Here is a 21,015-nt window from a genome sequence, read left to right on the forward strand (position 1 = left end):
CTAAGTCTCACGACTAATCAGAAGATCAACACCAGCAAAGATTACTCAAGAGGAAGTCAGGGTATCTACCTTGTTGCTGAGGATGTCGTTGCAAGTCCGGTGGAGGTGTTGATGCCCTGCCAGCTGGTTTCTTTCTGACTAATATTGAAGCTTCTTGCTCTTTCTTCAGCTTCACTGGTGGGTCAGCTGAAGTCTTTTCTGGATCTTCCGTAATCCTAGCTGTTTCTTCTGCAATCTTCTTTGGAATATTGGAAGCCACCATTGGTGTTTCAATAACCAACTTTTGGATCTCTGAATCCCCTTTTGGGATTTCTTGGACCATATTTTGGGCTTCTGAAACTTTAGTTGGAGTCTCAGGAATCACCTTAGGTGCTTCAGAAGCTTTCATTACTGTTTCAGAAACCACCATTTGAGTTTCAGGAACCACCTTCGGTGTTTCAGTAACTTTCTTTGGAGATTCTGGTACCACCTTTGGTATCTCAGGAAGCACCACTGAGGTTTCAGGAATCACCTTTAGTGTTTCTGGCACCACTTCAGGTGTTTCACATACTTTCACTGGTGTTTCAAGAACTTTCTTTGGAGTTTCTGGTACCACCTTCGGTGTTTCAGGAACCACCTTTGGTGCCTTTGGTGTTTCAGGAACCACCTTTGGTGCCTTCAGTGTTTCAGGAGCCACCTTTGGTGCCGTTGGTGTTTTAGGAACCACCTTTGGTGTTTCAAGAACCACCTCTGGTGCCTTTGGTGTTTCAGGAACCACCTTTGGTATTTCTGGTACCACCTTTGGAGTTTCTGGTACCACCTTTGGTGTTTCAGGAACCACCTTTGGTGCCTTTGGTGTTTCAGGAACCACCTTTGGTGTTTCTGGTACCACCTTTGGTGTTTCAGGAACCACCTTTGGTGCCTTTGGTGTTTCAGGAACCACCTTTGGTGTTTCAGGAACCACCTTTGGTGTTTCAGGAACCACCTTTGGTGCCTTTGGTGTTTCAGGAACCACCTTTGGAGTTTCTGGTACCACCTTTGGTGTTTCAGTAACCACTTTTGGTGCCTTTAGAGTTTCAGGAAACACCCTTGGTGTTTCAGGAACCACCTTTGGTGTTTCTGGTACCACCTTTGGTGTTACAGGAACTACCTTTGGTGTTTCTGGTACCACCTTTGGTGCTTCTGGTACCACCTTTGGTGTTTCAAGAACCACCTCTGGTGCCTTTGGCGTTTCAGAAACCACCTTTGGTGCCTTTGGTGTTTCAGGAACCAACTTTGGTGTTTCTGGTACCACCTTTGGTGTTTCAGGAACCACCTTTGGTGCCTTTAGAGTTTCAGGAAACACCCTTGGTGTTTCAGGAACCACCTTTGGTGTTTCTGGTACCACCTTTGGTGTTTCTGGTACCACCTTTGGTGCTTCTGGTACCACCTTTGGTGTTTCTGGTACCACCTTTGGTGTTTCAGGAACCACTTTAGGTGTTTCTGATACTACCTTTGGTGTTTCTGGTACCACCTTTGGTGTTTCAGGAACCACCTTTGGTGCCTTTAGAGTTTCAGGAAACACCCTTGGTGTTTCAGGAACCAACTTTGGTGTTTCTGGTACCACCTTTGGTGTTTCAGGAACTACCGTTGGTGTTTCAGGAACCACTTTTGGTGTTTCAGGAACCACCTTTGGAGTTTCAGGAGCCTTCTTTGGTGTTTCAGTAACCTCCTTCCATGAATGTGGAACCGTCTTTGTCTTTCTCGATATGTTTTTAAGATCTTGAACATTTCCAGGCGACTCAGTAATCTGACTAGCTGCTTCAATAAAATCCTTTAATGTTTCTTGAAACGTTGGTTCTTCTAGTTCTGTTATAGTAGTGTTCCATAGAACGTCTTGGTCATGTTTAGCAACCACCAGGTCCAGTTTTCCAGAAAGCTGTGGTGTCTTTGCTTCTGGGAAGAATATGTATAAGATAATTATCTTGTCTGAAAGAAGTGAAGCCACACTCTAGCGAGTGCTCACAGGCAGTAAGGTTACAGCAAAACGCATAAGAACAAGCATGTTACTAGAAGAACATCTTCAGTACCTTCAATAAGAGAAGCTCCGCTGGTTGGTGCAGTACCTTTGGCAGATGATTGGACTACAGGCCTCTCAGGTCTGGGGACCTCTTGGACTTAGGAGAAAAAGACGATTTGTTTAATCCGAAAGCAACAACCAATAAATAAAAGATGAGCTCCTAAGCAGTGAATTCATGCAGGAAAAAAAAGTGGAGTTTGAAAGACAGCGATCAGAGTTTTCAGATTATCTGGGTTCTGATTCTGATGACTGAAGTATAGGGCCTTCTGTCTGTTCTGGTTCTGGTGGAACATCTACCAGCTTAGAACCAAATCAGACATTAAACACTCTGCCAAGTGAGTAAACCAGGAAACTTGATCACCAGATCACAGGAAACAGGATTTGGTGGTCCAGAACCTGTAGATAAGATCTAATGTGTTGAAGAGGACTCAGAGACAAGATGGGTGGTAGCTTCTTGCACTTTGGAGAACACATACAAGATGTCCATCTTTCCACCATGCTAATCACACATTTTTAGTGTCATTAGTTTTTGGTAAATGAAATGGGGCCAAGTTAGTAGTAGGACACTTGAGGACAACACTTGCAATGTAAACGATCTCAGCAAGAGTTGGTTTTCAGAGTTAATCATGTTGGTCACTGATGTGAAGCACATCCTTTACCTCTTGCTTCAGCAGCTACTGGGCTGGTCTGGGTAGGTTCTGCTTCTAGTCCTTTGGGTACTTTGGGTTCAAGTACCACAGGTTTTACTTTGACTGTTGGTGTAGGAAGATGAGGTTCAGGAAGAACCTTTTTCACAACTTCCTGAGCCTCAGGTGCTGGTTTGGTGAAAATGTTAAAGAGAAACACTAAAGTCACAATAAGGAGACCATAAGAGCTTAAGAGTTTCAGAGGAAAAGATCAGTCAGCCGACTGACAGGTAAGAAGCCATTAAACAGGTAACCAGTCAGCTGACTCAGTGTCGAGACAGGTAAGCAGGACCACGCAGGTGTTTCAGCACTGTAACAGTTCAACACTGAGTTTACAGTCAAGGCTAAACCTAACAGGTAAACCAGGTTCATCAGTTTTATTTAGAAGCTAAAGTACAAAAGTTCAAGACTGATTTTCTGTTTCTAAACTAAATTTTTCTTTCCGAAGACTAAATAACCTGTAAATATCAACAGAGCACAACTGGTCTATTAGCAACCATGTTTCTACGCAGGCTCCTGTGACCTGCTGGTACTTCTGGTTCCACCAAAGAGCCTCAGAACAGGTCAGGGGTAAGGTTGTCTACGTTACCTTGTGGAGCTGCAGGTGGTTCCTGCTGCGGAGGAGCCGTGACGCTGACGCCCAGTGTTGTCTGCTTTGCATCAGCTTCTTCAAGACATATTAATGAAGTAGAGTTCTCTCATCACACACAATCATTTGATTTGGGACACAAACATTTAGACAAGACACAAAAACAAATGGTAATGATGGAAAAAGTCTGGGATTTAGATACCTGAAACTGCAGGTGGGGGCAGAGCCTCACGTTTAGAGGGTTTCTCCTCGGCTCGCCTGTTAACCTCAGGAACTTAAAAAGATGAAGAAAGTTTGAGTTAAACGCTTTTGGCCACGCTCTACTCTACTGCGCAGGATGCTCTGGTCTGGGTTAATAAGAGCAGAAGAGGTGAAGCAGGTGAAGAACAGGAACTTAGAGATTTACCACAGACACACGTAGAGAGCCTAATTCAAAAAGTAAAAGCTGTTAACACACTGGGACACACAGAAGAGTCCAGAACAAACACAAACTAGGCGTTAGAGTGAAATCAAAGCTTGTAAAAGCAGCAGGTGTCAGTTAGTAGGTTGGTGGCTTGGATACCTGATGGGATCTCCTCTCTGACTTCAGTCCTCTCAATCCTTTCTTCTACAGCTTTTCTCTCCTCTGGAGGAAAAAAAATGTAGAGAAAAGCCTCAGACACTAGCAGCAAGTCTCCAACAACAGGAAGTCTCCATTAACCTGGGAAGTCTTCTAATCACAGGAAGTCTCCAACAACAGGAAGGCCTATCTCAATACTCACACTGCTCCCTGCAGTCTTCAGCAAAGGGCACTTGGAGAAAGTGCGCAGTAGGGTTCGAGTGCGTAGTACACAAGTGTGCAAATAATTGCCGAATTGAGACAGGTAGCATCGAGCCATCGATAGCAATGCATACCGTGATGCTGTGATACGTTTTCAAAAACCTTTACGAACAACTTTAAAACTAACAACAAAGCAATTATTTGAAATAACTACAGATGTAGTCGTGACAAAGTTAACACTTTTGCTGCCAAAGAGCTGCTAAAACAGTGCAGCAGGACTGGCAAATGTTTGCACTATTACTGGCTGAAAGACTCCGCCTGGCGAGTGGAAACGGCCCTCTTACAGGCATTTTGTTGCATTTGTACAACCGTCAAACTATCCACGAGGGGGCGCAGCAGCACAAAAGCTGGCGTAACACTGTACCTGTGAATGACATCACAGGCAATCTGCGGAGGGGCAAACGAAACATTGTTCTCCTGCTTTTGTTGTGCAAACACACCAATTACCAGTGCTCTTTGGCACATTTACATTTATTTACTCAGCCTTTTGGCTAAATTCCATGAGATCCCAGATCTATGTGACTCAAACTTTATGCTATAAAAAACAGCATTCCATCAATTCAGCATTCAGTTGCTGAGAACCACACCACTGAAACATTTTAACACTCACTTATTTCTAGATTACTAAAACCAGTCATTTGGGGCGTGCCCTGGACATGTCGCTAGTCTATCAGCACTGTTATAACTTTCTGTTATTTTCATTTTTATTTTCATCTTCGAGGGGATCATGGACAAGACGTACTTCCAGAATGAAATTATCGCAAAATGTGCCGCGCCATTTATAAGTGCACGTTTTGGTTCGAACCACTGCTTTTTTCAGGGCAATGACGCAAAACAGACAGCATCTGCAGCTTTCATTGCCTCCAAAGGGATTAACTGGGTTAAAACCCCACTAGAGTCCCCAGACTTAAACCCAATCGAGCTCGTCTGGCATCTAATGAAGGACTTCATTCGCAAAGAGGCTAAACCGGGCACAAAGCAAGAGTTTATTCAAGCTATTACGACATTCTGGACAAGCAAACTGACCCAGGAAACGTGCAACAATCTCATCACAGGTCTCCACAAAGTCCTTCGACTCGTCGTAAGCAACAGAGGTGGGCATACCGGAAAATGACCTGTTCCTCAGCTTCTCTTTGGAATGTAAAAACCACAAAGAAATGGAAAAGTGACTCCTTAAAAAAATGGCATTTTAGGCCTATTATTATGTACATTCAAGCAGCTTTTTCCTATTTTTGTTTTTCCTGTTGAGGAATAAAAATGTTTTTTTTTAATCTGAACCGAAATAGAGCATTATTTGTTTTACTGTAATCCACCAAGTATGAGCGAAGCTCATCGTGTTCCCTGTTGTTGACGAATGTTAGCAGTAAGTGCTGAGCAATAAACTTTGAATACTTTCCTCAGTTGAGAGCCGTTGTTGTCCTTTGTTAGAAAACAACTGATTAGCAATGTGAATAATGCAAAATTACTAAACCTTTTGTATAGCATGCTCTGCAGAGCTACATGCTACAGCTACATGCTAAAGTATACTAGCCTAGTGAACTAGACCAAATTCTTGCTTTGCAAAGTTTGGTCTAGTCATGCTCCATTGAAACCTCTGCAGCCCCTACCAGGACTCTGGCTAGCCAATCACAACTCTCTAGAGGGTTTTCAAACACATAAAGAGCTGTGATTGGTCCATAATGGTGGGCCAATCATAGTGCTCTATCTGCTTAGTGAACAAATCACAGAGCTTTATCAACTTTGTGGGCCAATCAGGGCACTCTATATGCCTGGTGGGTGGGATGATGCAACAGAGTGAAACAAGAGTATGTCACATTCATTGTCCAGTGGAATGCGGAGATCATTTGAAAGACAACGGTAGAACCCGCCCCACAAACGAGAGCCGTCAATGGAGCGTTGCCAGACTAAATAATACATTTATTTTTTCTGGCTTGCCAGGCTAAAAGTATACAGTACAACAGAGTGCATGACCTGCATGTCATTAGGCTGTTATTGAGCTGCAGAATTGAGTATCAGGAGCTGGACAACTCAGGACAGCAGAGGGCGTAGCGCTGTTCTGGGGTATTCTGTCATGTATTCGGTCCAGGATAGTGTATTTACTATTGTGTTTTTTGTATTTAAGAGACGTTTTAACAGACACATTTGTCTCTCATTCTCCTCCACCTCTTCGTGTGCTCACCACCTCTAAGCCGACGTTTACCATCATTTCCGTCCACGGATTAAATGCTTGCTGTGTACATTTTCACTCCTCCAGTCACAGGTGAGTAACATTTATATTTTTCGTTTTTATGCGAGGATTCTTCGAGCTCCTCCGTGTCTGTCGCTAGATATCCTTGGCTCTCTGTGTTTTTGAGGGCACAATGGCGGCGCTGTTGACGACAGCAGCGTGCTGACCAGTCACAAGAATGCGATCCCGGTCTCTTTCAATGGATAGTTAAAATTTGGGGCATGTCTCCATCTTACTCCGTAAGCCTGTTGCGTTGACGCATAATAGCGTTGCGTCTGTCCATCCCGACGCAGACGGAGAAGTATAAAATAGGCTTTAGTTACGGTACTGGAGCCAGATGTCAGCCATATGTGTGCCTTTATTAAATCACGCAAAAAAATAAATGCACATAATTTATATGAAAAACACAACAGTGACACCTGAAACAGCACAGGATTCTACCCCCACAAGAACAAAGACAGGTCACTCTGAAGGACTTTAGCAAACGACCGTTTTTGTTCTGTAAAAAGGGCCGTTACTGGCGCGTCACAGGAGGGGCACACTGTTTTTACCTAACCAGCACATTTGCATCAAAGAGCTTCATCAACCCGGTCTGTGACAAGATGGCGCCTGTGCTTGGCTTAGCCGCAGTCACGGGCCACTTTTTCTAACTTTTCTCCACTAACCTCCTCTTTTCCACCTTGCTCCTGTCTCAGCTCCTCTTCAGTCAACACATTCTCACACCCAACGTGTCAAAATATGACGCGTGTGACCAAGTGTCAATATTTGACGATTCGGGATGCCCTAGCGCGTCAGGAGACAACGATCAGGGACACGTGGCTCCGCTGGCGTCAGTGTTTGACGCCCGCGGTCACACGGACATTATTCGACTATTTAACCTTTCCCTCACCCCAATCCTAACCTTAAGGTCAGTAACTGTGACCTTAAGGTTAGGATCGGGGTGAGGGGAAGGTTAAGTAGTTCACAAGTCGTTCAAATGTCCGTCTCACCACCGGCGTCGGATACCGATGCTCTGGGACGGTGCATCATCAGTGTGTCCCTGATCGTCGTCTCCTGCGCACTAGGGCATGCCAAATCATCATATATTGACGCTTTGGTTGTGAGAATGTATTGCTTCAGTAGTGTCCCTGCTACCATCTCCTATGATCGCCAGACTCTTTTGTCCTTCCATTCGTTCACGATCACCCAAGATGCACGGAGGACGTACCTCCCTGTTAGTTTATCTGAGTGGCGCACTGGCACGGAGCCAAACGACGATTCCAACCAGCGCACCTCCCCAAGGTGTTCCCTGGCCAGGTGAGAGACATAGTCCCTCCAGCGTGTCCTGGGTCTACCTTTACCCCCAAATTCCACTACCTCCGCTCCGCTGCGCTCCGCTCCGACACGAACGCCGGAGCAAAATCGGTCCTGTTCTAGTCAATCAGAGCAATTCCACTACTGCGGCCGTGCTCCGGCAGTGCGGCGCCGTACGCCGCCCTCTGTTCTGGCGTCCGGCAAAAATACAATCGATCCTATTTTCGCCGGACGCCGGAGCACCTCCGCAGTAAATGGACAGAAATCACAAACGCCCAACAGGAAAAGGAGCGAGCACAACTTCCGTTTTTCACAATAAATCGATAAACAAAAGGCGTTTTTTGTTTCATATGCACAGGTTTAACAACTTTTAACAACTATCAGTGGTGGCTGAAGTTTAAATGCACAAAAGTAAGCCATAAATACAGTTTCTACTATCAAAGTAGTCACACTTTGTTGATCCAAACACTGCTGATCTCTCAACACAAATGATGGGCAGATTAAACAGTTCATGCCGATGCTTCTCCCACACAACGGGTGTTTGGATCTAACTTCCGCATTTATTGCTCGGACTGTATCGCAAGATCTCGAAAATCCCGCGCATGCTTGTTTGCCCACCTCAGGTCTCCACACCGGAGCGGAACCGTTGTAGAGCAGGTACCAGTAAAAATTGAGTTTGGAAGCGAGCGGCTGCGGAAGGCGGGGGCGGACCGGAGCGGAGCGGAGGTAGTGGAATTTGGGGGTTAGGTCTCCTCCCGGTTAGACGTGCCCGGAAAACCTCACCTGGGAGGCATCCAGGAGGCATCCTGACCAGATGTCCAAGCCACCTCAACTGGCTCCTCTGTGGAGGAGCAGCGAATATACTCCGAGCCCCTCCCGGATGACCGAGCTTCTCACCCTATCTCTAAGGGAGGGCCCAGCCACCCTGCGGAGAAAACTTTTTTCAGCTGCTTGTATCCGTGATCTCAATCTTTAGTCACTAGCCAAAGCTCGGGGGCGTGGTCAACTTCTGCACTTGAGAAATAGGACACTCTATGCACTCGTACTCCTGGCCAGGAACGCACAAATGAAGGGCACAAGGGTACAAGTGCGAGTCTCCAACAACAAGAAGTCTCCAACACAGAAGTCTCCAACAACAGAAAGTCTCCATAAACTCAGGAAGTCTCAATAAACAGGAAGTATCCAACAACAGGAAGTCTCCATAAACCCAGGAAGTCTGCATAAACTCAGGAAGTCTCCAACAACAGGAAGCCTCCATAAACACAGGAAGTCTCCATCAACAAGGAAGTCTCCATAAACACAGGAAGTCTCCATAAACTCAAGAAGTCTCCAACAACAGGAAGTCTTCATAAACTCAGGAAGCCTCCAACAACAGGAAGTCCCCAACAACAGGAAGCCTCCATAAACGCAGGAAGTCTCCATCAACAAGGAAGTCTCCATGAACACAGGAATTCTCCATAAACTCAGGAAGCCTCCAACAACAGGAAGCCCCCAATAACAGGAAGTCTCCAACAACAGGAAATCTCCAACAGGAAGCCTCCAACAACAGGAAGTCTCCATAAACACAGGAAGCCTCCAACAACAGGAAGTCTCCAACAACAGGAAACCTCCAAAAACAGGAAGTCTCCATAAGTGTCTTAAATACAGAGAGTCTCTATAAACACAGGAAGGAAACACAAAGACAGGAGACACCACACAGACAAGAAGATGGGTGAAGGGCAGAGAAAAGGTCAAATAAAGCTCCTGATCTTAATTATTTTGTGGGGGAGTTATATGTGAGCTGAGTAAGATCACATTACTGATGCAGAAGGTTAGAGGATGGCACTTCTCTTCGCTCTGAGACAGATAACCACAGATACCTTTAGTACCAGAACCAATGACGTCAACACATCTAGAAACTCAGCCACAAAGATTTACCACTTTCATTTTGAATAAGTGCTGCTGTAGAACCTGAATGTCCCTGGTCTCAACTCCTCTGGAGGTTTCTTCCTATTAAAAGGGAGTTTTCCTCTCCACTGTTGCTGCATGCTTACTTAGTATGAGGATTGCTGTAAAGACTCTGACACTAGTCAGTGACTCGATGCAACCTGCTGGGTTCCTTATATAGGAAACTTGTTACTGATTGGTTTAATGACCTGACCTGTACTGGAAAGTTTTACTATGTGAAGTGCCTTGAGACGACTTGTCGTGGTTTGGCGCTTTATAAATAAACTGAATTGAATTGAATCTTAACTCTAGTTGGGTTAGAGCTGATGTGGACTTGTTTCTAACCGCTCTTATGTGGGAGCAGGTGACGCTGCTGCTGGCCCAGCAAGCTACTCCGAGCTCAAACATACGCTTAGCCGTGCTATGAGCTTCTCACAGGGAGGGACACACTGGCCACCTGTTCAGTAAATCAGACTGATGGTTTCCAGATTTACATTTGGGTCGTTATTCTGCTCTGAGTGGAGAATACTAACCTGTGAAGGAGGAGGCAGATGCAAACCTTCACCCTCTGCAGTCATGCAGTGGGTCCTTCAGTCCTAAAGGGGCTCCCTTTAGGCACCCATGAGTCTGTAATGTCTTACAAGAAACTCCTGGAGTCCCAGCTCTTCAGAGAGCATCTTCTAAACTAGCACCCTCCCTGCACCCATCCCCCACTCTGTTGTCCTTTCCTTGTTCACTCCCCTCTATCAGTGCGTTTACATGCAGCCAGTAACCCTTTTAAAACCCGAATATTCACAATAATCCGGTTCCGCAGGTCCTTGTAAACACCGCCAAAAACCCGGATATGCTCATAACCGGGTTTTTAAAAACCCGGTTACTACACCTGGGGTAACCCTTCTCTAACCCGAATGTTTGGTCGTGTAAACGCATATCGGGATGTCCCCATCAAAGCGTGTGTTCTGCACATGCTCTGTTCACAAGGAATCTTGGTCTTTTGAGTAGCGAGACGTCTTGTATGCACCAGAACACCGGAAGTAAACAACAAGTTGGGGGCAAAATGGCGAGTCACGGCACACCACACTTTGAGTGACGAGGAAACTAAAGCGCAAACAAATGCGGTCACTATCTCTTCCGAACTGGGAAACATGTTGTTGTTTTCACGGATACCGGAAAAAGAAGAACCGGAAATGAGGCATATTGCGTCTGGACGTAGTCCACACGTCCTGACGCTACCCCAATGTCCGCATTTAAATCGGGTTATGCAAGTTAGAGGTAACTCTTTCTATTTATGCTTGTAAACGGGTTATTCTGATCAACTCAGAAACCCGAATACCGACCTTAACCCGATCATAACCCGGATATTGGCTGCATGTAAACGTAGTCTATGATTGATTCTGCTGCCTCACTTCAACCTAGGATTGACTGAATAGTGTTTGGTGTTAGCCTCAAGGGCAACCTGCTGCTTCTTCATCACCTGTAAGTCTCTTTGGACAACAGTGTCTGCTAAACACATAAACCTTTAGTGAACTGACTTGTGCCGGCTAAAAGGAGAAGATCAGAGTTAGAGGTTAGCTTAGTGATCCCAGGGGGAACCCTGCCCAGTGGAGGAGGGACTCCTGTTCCAGCTCAGGTGGGGAGAAAGAACAGCTGCTGCTGTTCTGACACCTCACAGGTAAGAAGCTAACGAGTGAGCAGCTCCAGATGAATGGTACACTGATACAAAATGACAGCAATGACCAGAGACAAGAGACAGGAAGTACTGGGACACGATGGACCGGGACAGGCACAAGGAAAAGAACGAGATGTCAGGGCTCTTACCAGTGACGGTGAGCCTAGCGTTGGAGATGTGAGGACCACACACCACGCGGTAGTTGCCCTGATCTTTAACCTGGCAGCTCTTGATCTTCAGATAGTGTCGGTCGCCCACGCTGCTGATTTCGTACTTATCTCCAGTGTCCAGTTTCTGTGTGCCCTTGTACCAGGTCAGCGTGATCTCTGGGTAGTTGATCTGGACCTGGCACTCAAATGTAGCTGTCTGGTTCTCCGTGATTACCTGGTCAACGATGTCCTCCATCACAGAGACAGGCTGAGGACAAAACAATCCAGTTAAAGGGTGTCTGGTTTCCAGGTCATGTGGTTTTGGTGTTTACCTCAGCAGCAACACGTCCCTCTAGCTGCTCAATGAGTTTGGCCATGTCCTCCTCCTCCACTCTGCCACCATGTTCAACCTCCTGCAGCAGGACAGACAGCTTTCAGATGGACAGAACCCAACTCCCTGCTCTGGAGCCCAGAAGGTTTGCCACCAGAACCCTGGAACTGGTCTGTCCTCCTTACCACTTTTCCGGTTTCCATCTCCTTCTCCTTCTTCAGAAACTCCACGGCCTGCAGGATGGCTCTGTAGTCATAGATACCATGTTCTGTCAGGATCCGTTCATAGTCCTTAGGGTCATGACCTCTGAGCAAATCTACAATACTGATCTCTTCGACTTTCTTGGGACTTTTCTGCTTGGAAGGAGTCCTGAAAAACAAGAGAAGCATGAAGAAAAAGGACGTTCTCCTGCCCGGCTTTGTTTAGGATCCATTAAAATAAATCACTTTTTGAGTCTTGATCTGATGTCTCCAAATCCTTCAGCTTCATCCTTTTTGGTGACTTCCATCTCAGCACCACATTCGATTTCACCATGCTTGTTGGAGGCCACGCACCTGTAGAGACCTGAGTCTGACTTGGTCACCTCTCTGATCTCCAGCTTGGCATCTTGTCCCTTGTGTTCGATGGAGATACGACCACCAGGGGTGACCTGTCTCCATTTACCCTTCATCCACTTGACACTGGGGATGGGATCTCCACCAATCTTAGCTATGAAGGTGGCGGTTCCCTCTGGAAAACGGACAGGTGAAAACCCCTTAGAGCCTTTACCCTACCACAGCAAGTTCACTTGTAGAGCATATTTAAAAGCAACAGTCAGCCGATAAAACACAGACACAATACAGCAAACGTTCAGTCTCAGAGGAGGCTGGTCCTCTTACTCTCTGTGACGGAGATGTTTTTGGGTTCCTCGATGAAGAACAGGTTGTCTAGTCTTTTGACTGGGACAGCTGGGGAAGCAGCCTCAGTGGGGACTGCCTTCACTTCTCCATCTGGAAGTGAGAAGCAGGGGATTCAGTGGTTGCAGTGAGTTGCTGATTCTGTGTGCAGGTCCTGCTAAACACCAACTTGTAACCCAACAAGCAGCTGTCACAGTTCAACCTGCTTACCTTTCACCGTGACCTTTGACTTGCAGAAGTCACTGCCTGTGGCATTGCTGGCCTTGCACAGATAATCTCCAGCATCGCTTTTGGACACTGAGCTGATGTCCAGGGTTGCTGCTCCACCCACAAGTGTGATCTTGGTGCTGTCGCTAGACTTCAGCTCCCTCCTGTCCTTCATCCACTGGATGTTGAGAGGGGCAGAGCCTCTGACGTGGCATCTAAGACTCAGCTTCTCCCCCTCGGTTACCGTCACCGGCTCCAGAGGGAGGTCAAACTTAGGAGCCTGGCCAGTTTCTGAGGAGGTGGTGAGAAACAGCAGCGGATACACAGGACCACTCTGGAAAAATCTGCCTGAAAACTGATACATTTGCTAATAGATTTAATCCTCAAAGCTGCGTGTAATCCTAATCAGATTACATCAAGGTGATGAAATAATAATCATCTTTGTTTTTAACAGAACTGAGATTCTAGATCTACATAAAAGTCAACTGGTTCCTGGCTGATGGGACACCTACCTGACACTGAGAGAGACACCTGATATGAAGCCTTGCCAGCTTCGTTGGACGCCTCGCAGACGTAGACTCCGCTGTCTGAAGGGGTGGAGTCCCGCACCCCAAGAGAAGCCATGTTGTTCTTGAAGGCCATCTGATATTTGTCGGAGGCATGGAGCTCCACATTGTCCTTGTACCAGGTGATAGTCAGCGGCTGGGAGCCCGACACCCGACCCTCCATCTTCACTACTTTACCCACCGAGTCCACCATGGTGTCAGATGGCCTCTTGGTGAAATTTGGAGGGACTTTCCGTTCTGTTAGAGGGAGAAGATATGTCTACATTTATCCTTATGTTCACAAGTATTTTGGCCCTTGAATCTGAAGCAGCATTCAACTCATTTATGTTCAGATGCATGTGGTGGCTGCACTCCAGACCACTGACCAGACCAGCATCCTCTCTCTCTCTTGTTCTAGAGCATCGTATCAACACTGATGTCCACCTGACTGACCTACGACCAGCAGTAACTTTGAGATTCAGATACCAGCAAACCTTGAACTGTGAGGGTGGTGCTGCAGCTTGCCCTGCCAGCATCATTACGAAGCTCACAAGTGTAGACTCCTTCGTCCTCACACGTCACAGAGCCGATCTGGAGGTATACTGCTGAACCCACTGACATAATTCTACAGTTGCCCCCGTCAGTTATCTGCTGGCTGTTTTTGTACCAGCACACTTTTAAGCCGTGGGCGCTGGTGGCCTTGCATTCAAAACGATGTTCCTCAAACTGCTTCACAAAGGTGGTAGGAGGCAGCTTCAGGACAAACCGAGGAGGCTCTGTGAAGTTTAAAAAGATTACATTACTGTCGCCAGCAGAAAAGCCCAGGATGGAGACAGCATGCTGTGGTGACCCAAACACAAACATAAATATCCGATGGGAAATGAAGACAGACAACTTAAAGATGGGGTTAAGGAGAAGTGATGGACAGAAGATGAGTCCAACCTTTCACCAGCAACCCTGCTGTGGTTTTCACGGAGCCTGCTGCGTTGCTCACTTGGCACCAATAAAGTCCACTCTGCAGAGAGCAGACTGAGCGGAGGTCCACAGAAGAAGAGTATTTCTGTAGGATAATAATACACGATGGTCCAGAAACAAGCTCCAGGTTGTCCTTGAACCACTTCACCATAAATGGAGGGGTCCCTTCGAAGGCACTTGTGAAGAGCACATTCGAATTAGGAGCAACAGTCTGAGAGCTGAGCTCAGCTGTGAACGTTGGTGGCACTGGAACCCACACAGAGACACCGTCACCATACACAACTCACAGCTTGGGTCTTCAACCGTTGGTGAAACGCTAACCTTTAGCTGTAAGAACGCCACTGCACACACAGCTGCCTGCTGCGTTTGCAACCCTGCAGGAATACTGTCCGGTGTCAGCGCCTTCCATCAGGAGGAACTCCAGGGAAACGCTACTTCCCATCTGCAGAGGGCTGTACTTTAAACTCTTGTTGAGTTTTTGCCTCCCCTTGTACCATTCAACGAAGAATGGAGGGGGACCGTCCACAATGCAGTCCATTGTGACCTTTGAACCCATCACTGCCTGGATATTGGTTAATTTTTTGATGAATCTGGGAGGAGCCATCTCACCTGTTTTACATAACATTGCGGTTAGATGTCTGCTGACTCTGAAGCGTGACCGGTGGCTGGGCGTTGTGGAGAGATCTCGTTGTCTAATCATCAGCCAGCCAGATCAGGACGGGTGGTTTTAGGTCAGTGGTGTGCACTCACGGACCTTCAGCATGTTCTAATTGTTTCCCTGCTCCAACACACCTGATTCACAGGTTGAATCGCCGGTTCAGCAGGCCACTAGTCTCAGTTGCAGTCTGATTAAAACAGCTGCTTGAAGCAGAAAACCCACTAAGCATCCCGAATGGTGGCACTGGAGGATCAGTTCTGAAAAGCACTGAACCCAATCTTCTGACCCACCTCTTTCACAGCCTGACAGGTGAGTTCAGGAACTGCGAGGGTCTGGATGTGAGCACAGCAGGTGATAACAGAAAGGGTTTCTGTGACACCAAATGGACAGGCTGCCCAAGGTTCTGTAAGAGGACGAAGGCCTGAACAACAGAACATTCACAGCTCCAGCTTCAGCAGCCCTCAACTTAGGAAAAAGGATAAACGACTCTTGTTTGCTTCAGACGACTCCAAAGTGCTTTACACTTCAGTGAATCATTCATCCATTCACACAGCGATGGTGACGAGGCCCATCGCAGCCACAGCTGCCCGGCCCCGAGCCTCACCTCCAGGATCATTGAACCCTGGCTGGATTAGACGGCCTATCTCGTCTGAATCCTGTCATCAGAAAACACGTTTTCTATTCTGAAATCAAGCAACCAGATGTCCGTCCCTACTCATCTGTGGTCTAAAGCTGGTCAGATAACAACAGGACGAGAGTGGAAACCCGTACTGATCTCTGACTGAAGGGTCCTTGGCCTGTGTCTTTAAAACCAGCAGTCAGCATTTATCAGTAAACCAGCGGCGGTCTACCTGGAGGATCTGAGCCAAAGGACATATTCACTAACATTCAGGATTAGTTTAATAAAACTTTCATTAAGTTGACTCGTGTCCAAAGTTTCAGCAGGAGTTCTGTTTCAGAGGCAACATGACAAAGAACAAAAACATGGAACAAACCTGAGACTGCGACCACCGCGGCACATCTCTGAGTACCAGCTCTGTTGCGAGCCTCACAAGCGTATCGCCCACTGTGTGACACCTGAGCGTCGGTCACAATCAGCTCAGCAGCGTTACAGTCACACAGCATCTTAATGTGCTCGTCTTCTGAGAGCTCATGATCATCCTTGGTCCAGAGAAAGGTCATGGGGACTGATCCAGACAACATGCACTTCAGAGACATATCAGAGCCCACCATGCAGGACATGTCCTCTAGTCTCTGAACAAATGATGGCGGTTCTAGTGAAAGAAAACCACAGATAAGAGTGCAGGGTCCAAAATGAAAGTAACCATGGTGTCTCCCTGACTCCATGGTCTGTTGTGGACGTCGGGACACACTAAAACAAAATCACCTGGATAGCTTTAAAAACTGATAAAAAGATGTAAAACTACTGAAAATGTTTAGGTGAAACCATCATGCAGGCAGGAACCAGCTAGGATAACTCAGGTTAGGTGGGTGTTTGGTTACCTTTCAAAGAAACGAGGCAAGAACAAGAGGTCTCTCCCACATCGTTAGAAACGGTGCATCGGTAAGTCCCAGCATCCCTCGTGTCACAGGCGGACACCTGGAGAGCCACCGTGTCTCCGTCCACACACACCTTACGCTTTGGGTCACTTCGAATCAGTTTCTCGTTTAGGAAACAAGTTATTTCAAAGGGAGGAGAACCTGCAATGGTTCCTTCCAGGAAAATGGGAGATCCCTTCATGATCTCAGCTGACTCAAACGGCCTCAGAAAGACCGGAGGCTCTACAAACAGACAAGAGTCCAGTTAAGAGAACTGAAAGGCAGCTTGAGGTCTGCTCAGGCACACGTCCCCATTTGTTTGACCTCTTTCAGTTTACTTCACACCTGGGTTGGGTAGATCACCTGTAACCTCTGAGCCGTGACCCTGAGGGTAACCCCAGTTCCACTCAGCTGACTGAAGGGACAATGCTAACAGGATACAGACGTGGGAACCGAGCCAGTCTTATGTGGACCTGACTTTAAACCTGGACATCACGGTTGAAGTGAAACAGTAAAACTGACCTTTGACCGTTACGGAGCAGCTGCACTGGTCTCTGCCGGCCTCGCTGGATGCCACACACACAAACTCTCCACTGTCCTCTACACAACAGTCCTCCACCTCCAGAGAGGCCACGGAGCTGTCGTAGGACATGGTGTGTCTACGGTCAGCTCTGACTTCTGAGCCGTTCTTAAACCATGAGACGTTAATAACTGGAGTCCCCTGAACTTTGCAGGACAACCTCAAAGGCTGCTGAGCTTTTAACAGCCGTGAAGGCTCAAGTTTCATTGAAAAGGTGGGAGCTTCTGTAAACGAACAAGAAGATTCATAGTAAACATGAGCAGGCAGGTGCTGGGAGGACAGTTCTACCAAGGACACACAGGACGGCACCTTTCACAAAGAGGACCATGGTACAGTCCACCTTTCCGGCATCGTTGGACACCTGGCAGGTGTACTTAGCAGAGTCACTGGGTTTCACTGTGTGAAGCTCCAAAGAGCTGGAATATGGTTCCTTTTTTATGACACTCCTTCCTCCACAGAAAATCTCTTTTTCCTCTCTGAACCATTTAATCGCCATGGGAGGCGATCCAGTGAAATCTGCTTTAATCAGAACTGTTAATCCTGGTGAAACGTCCTGGGACTCGGGTTTCATGGTGAAAGTGGGACGTTCTGAAAAATAACATGCAGGTTCAAATCCCCTCTGTGTGAACTACTGATGTAAGGCAGTGGAACCGGTCTGACCTTTGACCATCAGGGCGCCGCTGGTCTGGGCAAGTCCGGCCTCATTAGAAACCCGGCACTCATAAACTCCTGCGTGGCTCTGGTCCAGGCCCGTGATGGTCACCGAGGCTGCGCTGTCACTGAACTCCAGCCTGTATTTATCATCGCTGTGGATTTCTTTATCATCTTTGAACCAAGAGACGAGCATGGGCTGAGATCCAGCCACTCTGCACTCCAAGCTAACATCTCCACCCACACTCGCGTCGGTTTTCTTTAGAGTTTTGGTGAAGGTTGGAGGAACGGCACGATCTGTGTAGGAGAGCAGAGCCAACACCAGGTGGTCACCACAGTTCAGGGTTTAGTCCGTGGTAATGGTGACTTCCTGTCTGGAACTAACCTATAACAGTGACCGAGCACGTGCACTCATCTTTCCCAACTTTATTTGACACCTCCATGCGGTACTCTGAGGTGTCTCCTTTTTCTGCTGACAGGATCTTCAGAACAGCGGTGTTCTCCTTCATTGTCATCTTATATTTACGCCCACTGACCATCACCTTGTCATCTTTGAACCACTTCACTTGGAGATCAGGGCTTCCTGAAACCGTGCACTGCAGCGTGGCTGAGTCGCCAGCCATTACGCTGATGGACGCTGCCTTCTCAATGACCAGAGCAGGTTCTAAAAAGACAACAGCAGCTTTAACGTTCATCAGCCCGACGCGTAAATCTGAAAACACTCGGACAGAACGAGAAGATGTTAACCTTGAATGGTGAGAACAGCCTCACACTTCTGCTGTCCTGCCTCATTCACTGCAAGGCAGGTGTATTTGCCACCGTGTTTAATCTCAGGAGAAGAGAAGGTGATACTTGGAACATTGTTCACAAAGGACATGGTGACAGTTGGATCATCATCTCTTAGCAGCTCACAGTCTTTCAACCATTTGACAGAGATGGGGGCGGAGCCTTTCAACACTCCCTGGAGCTTCACTGCGTTTCCCAGAACAGCTGTCGCACTCTCAATCCTCTTGGAGAAGGTGGGCGGCTCTACAATAACAGCACGAGTGATGATTACAGCGACCAGCTGGACTAAACACACCCCAAACCGTCCCTGCTCTACTAACCTTTCTGTTTAACCAAAGACTTTGTGGTCACTGAACCCACTTCGTTTGAAACTGAACATTCATATTCACCAGAGTCTGCACTCTCAAAGGTGTGGATCTCCAGGGAGGTCAGCGACCCCTGGGACACTACTCTGTACTTTCTGTCTGTGGTCAGGCTCTTCTTGTTCTTTTTCCACGACACGTCAAACGGAGCAGAGCCTGTGATTTCACACTCCAGCACGGCTACGGACCCCCTCACTGCCTCAACAGGTGATAAGTCCTTCAAGAAACATGGCGGCTCTAATGGGAACAAACAGTTCAGTTACAAAAAAATAAAATAAAAATAATAAGCACGTGGATTTTTTTTCTAGAAGCAGGTCCGGGCACCTTTCACTGCAACTTTGGTGCTGCAGCTCTCACAGCCAGATTCATTCAGAACCTCACAGCTGTAATTCCCAGCATCGCTCAACATGACGCCACTGATCTCCAGCGTGGCCACACCGTCCTTAAGACTGGCCGCGTACCTGCCCCCTGCAGGCAGCTCAGTGTTATTGAAGAACCAGGTAGAGTGCAGCTCAGGAGATCCTTTGACGGAGCACTGCAGGCGAGCTGTGCCGCCCTGCCTCCAAACCGTGGTGGCTTCCAGCCTCTTTAGAAAGACTGGAGGTTCTGGAGGGGCGGGGTTGACCAGAACCACCATTGGAGAACAGGTCAGCAGTTAAAGAGAAATACTTGATACGCCAGGAAGAGTGGGGCAAAAACATGAATACAGAATCAAGTTTCACACACGGCCTTACCTTGAACCTTCACCAGAGTGGAGCAAGAAGCACTTCCGGCTTCATTTGTTAACGTGCACACGTAGTTTCCACAATCTTTCTGTGTGGTTTTCAGAATATCCAGATTTACTGTCTTTTTCTCAAACGACAGTTTACAGTCTGGAGACTGGTGGACTTTTCTACCGTCTCTGGTCCAGGTGACACTTACTCCAGTGTCCTCGTCCACCTGACACTCCAGGTGCAGCGCTGCTCCCACCACAGCAGCAACTGGACTCAAGGGCTTTATAAAGTGGGGCTTATCAACAACACGCAGCTCCATGCTGCACTCAGCCGCTCCGACATCATTAGACGCTCTGCACACATATCGCCCCCGGTCTCTCGCCTCCAGCCGGGGCACCTCGAGACAGGGCTTGTTGTTGTCACAAGAGATCTGGTAGTGATCCGGTGACAACGTCTGGTGGTCTTTAAGCCACACAACACTCAGAGGGGCCGAGCCCGTTAGCACACACTGCATCACAGCCCTCTTTCCAACATACACTGTCTGAGTGTCCGGCTTACTGAGAAAGGCTGGAGGACATTTCTCTGAAGGATTAAGAAAGACAAAGACGTTATTATTGTCTGTCACCACGGACAAAACACAACCGGGTGGCTCCAGAACCCATCCTTAAAGAAACCAAGAACACAGAAGATTATCTGACTTCCTGTGGAAGCAACAAGGAAGACGCTGAGCTTCACTCTTACCTGTCATGCTGAGGGAGGCGGAGCATTCATCACTGCCATGCTGATTGGACGCTTTGCAGGTATAATCTCCACTGTCATCTTTGATGGTGCACAGCACCTCCAGAGAGGAGGCAGTGAAGCGACTGATGATCCTGTACTTATTCCCCTCTTTGATGGGATGGCCATCTTTAAACCACTTGAAGGTGACATTCGGAGCATCTTCAGTGTCACACTCGAACCTGGCAGGGTTCCCCACGTTCACCTCCAGAGGAACGATCCTGTGTTTGAACACTGGTTTCACTGCGTGTCAGAGAGGGAGAGAGAGAGGGAGGGAGACAGTTAGTGGACCACCAGGAGCAGCTGAGCCTGCTAGTGATGGACAGGTCCTAGGATGAAGAGGGACTGATACAAGCTCATCCCGTGATGACTGTGGAGAAGGAAACGAGTGTGAGATTAGATGGGAGGCATGCACAGGATGGAGGAAGAAGGACAGATGATGGGATGTGAAAGGTGGTTCCTTGGAGGGGAGCAGGGATGAACATGAGGCAGAGTGGATGGATTAAAAACCTCCAGATGCAGCAGAAGGATGGAACACTGCAACGGAGCTTTAGTGCTGGGGTCCATGAGGGGTGTTTGAGTTGGGATGAATGAGAGG

The 21,015-nt window shown here is 47.5% G+C and overlaps 1 protein-coding gene across 3 annotated transcripts in view; it reads right to left on the minus strand.

Moving 5' to 3' along the window:
• ttn.1 (titin, tandem duplicate 1) overlaps nt 1-21,015 on the minus strand; it is a 191,048-nt gene that overhangs the window by 132,352 nt on the left and 37,681 nt on the right. The window contains exons 40-66 of one of the 3 annotated variants that reach the window (XM_070552979.1): nt 20,382-20,660; nt 19,662-20,222; nt 19,252-19,533; nt 18,886-19,164; nt 18,527-18,808; nt 18,165-18,443; nt 17,789-18,076; nt 17,438-17,716; nt 17,071-17,352; nt 16,513-16,791; nt 16,005-16,283; nt 14,673-14,960; nt 14,319-14,597; nt 13,871-14,152; nt 13,344-13,634; nt 12,835-13,122; nt 12,607-12,717; nt 12,175-12,457; nt 11,914-12,097; nt 11,730-11,810; nt 11,398-11,665; nt 3,876-3,938; nt 3,516-3,587; nt 3,314-3,391; nt 2,698-2,853; nt 2,049-2,135; nt 70-1,914 (exon numbers count right to left, since the gene is read on the minus strand). In XM_070552979.1, coding sequence (XP_070409080.1) covers nt 70-1,914; nt 2,049-2,135; nt 2,698-2,853; nt 3,314-3,391; nt 3,516-3,587; nt 3,876-3,938; nt 11,398-11,665; nt 11,730-11,810; nt 11,914-12,097; nt 12,175-12,457; nt 12,607-12,717; nt 12,835-13,122; nt 13,344-13,634; nt 13,871-14,152; nt 14,319-14,597; nt 14,673-14,960; nt 16,005-16,283; nt 16,513-16,791; nt 17,071-17,352; nt 17,438-17,716; nt 17,789-18,076; nt 18,165-18,443; nt 18,527-18,808; nt 18,886-19,164; nt 19,252-19,533; nt 19,662-20,222; nt 20,382-20,660 — 8,025 coding nt within the window. The remainder of the gene's footprint in view (nt 1-69; nt 1,915-2,048; nt 2,136-2,697; nt 2,854-3,313; nt 3,392-3,515; nt 3,588-3,875; nt 3,939-11,397; nt 11,666-11,729; nt 11,811-11,913; nt 12,098-12,174; nt 12,458-12,606; nt 12,718-12,834; nt 13,123-13,343; nt 13,635-13,870; nt 14,153-14,318; nt 14,598-14,672; nt 14,961-16,004; nt 16,284-16,512; nt 16,792-17,070; nt 17,353-17,437; nt 17,717-17,788; nt 18,077-18,164; nt 18,444-18,526; nt 18,809-18,885; nt 19,165-19,251; nt 19,534-19,661; nt 20,223-20,381; nt 20,661-21,015) is intronic. The other 2 variants (XM_070552980.1, XM_070552981.1) reach the window with 2 other exon arrangements.

This window comes from Nothobranchius furzeri, chromosome 7, assembly GCF_043380555.1.
Source record: "Nothobranchius furzeri strain GRZ-AD chromosome 7, NfurGRZ-RIMD1, whole genome shotgun sequence".
NCBI lineage: Eukaryota > Metazoa > Chordata > Actinopteri > Cyprinodontiformes > Nothobranchiidae > Nothobranchius > Nothobranchius furzeri.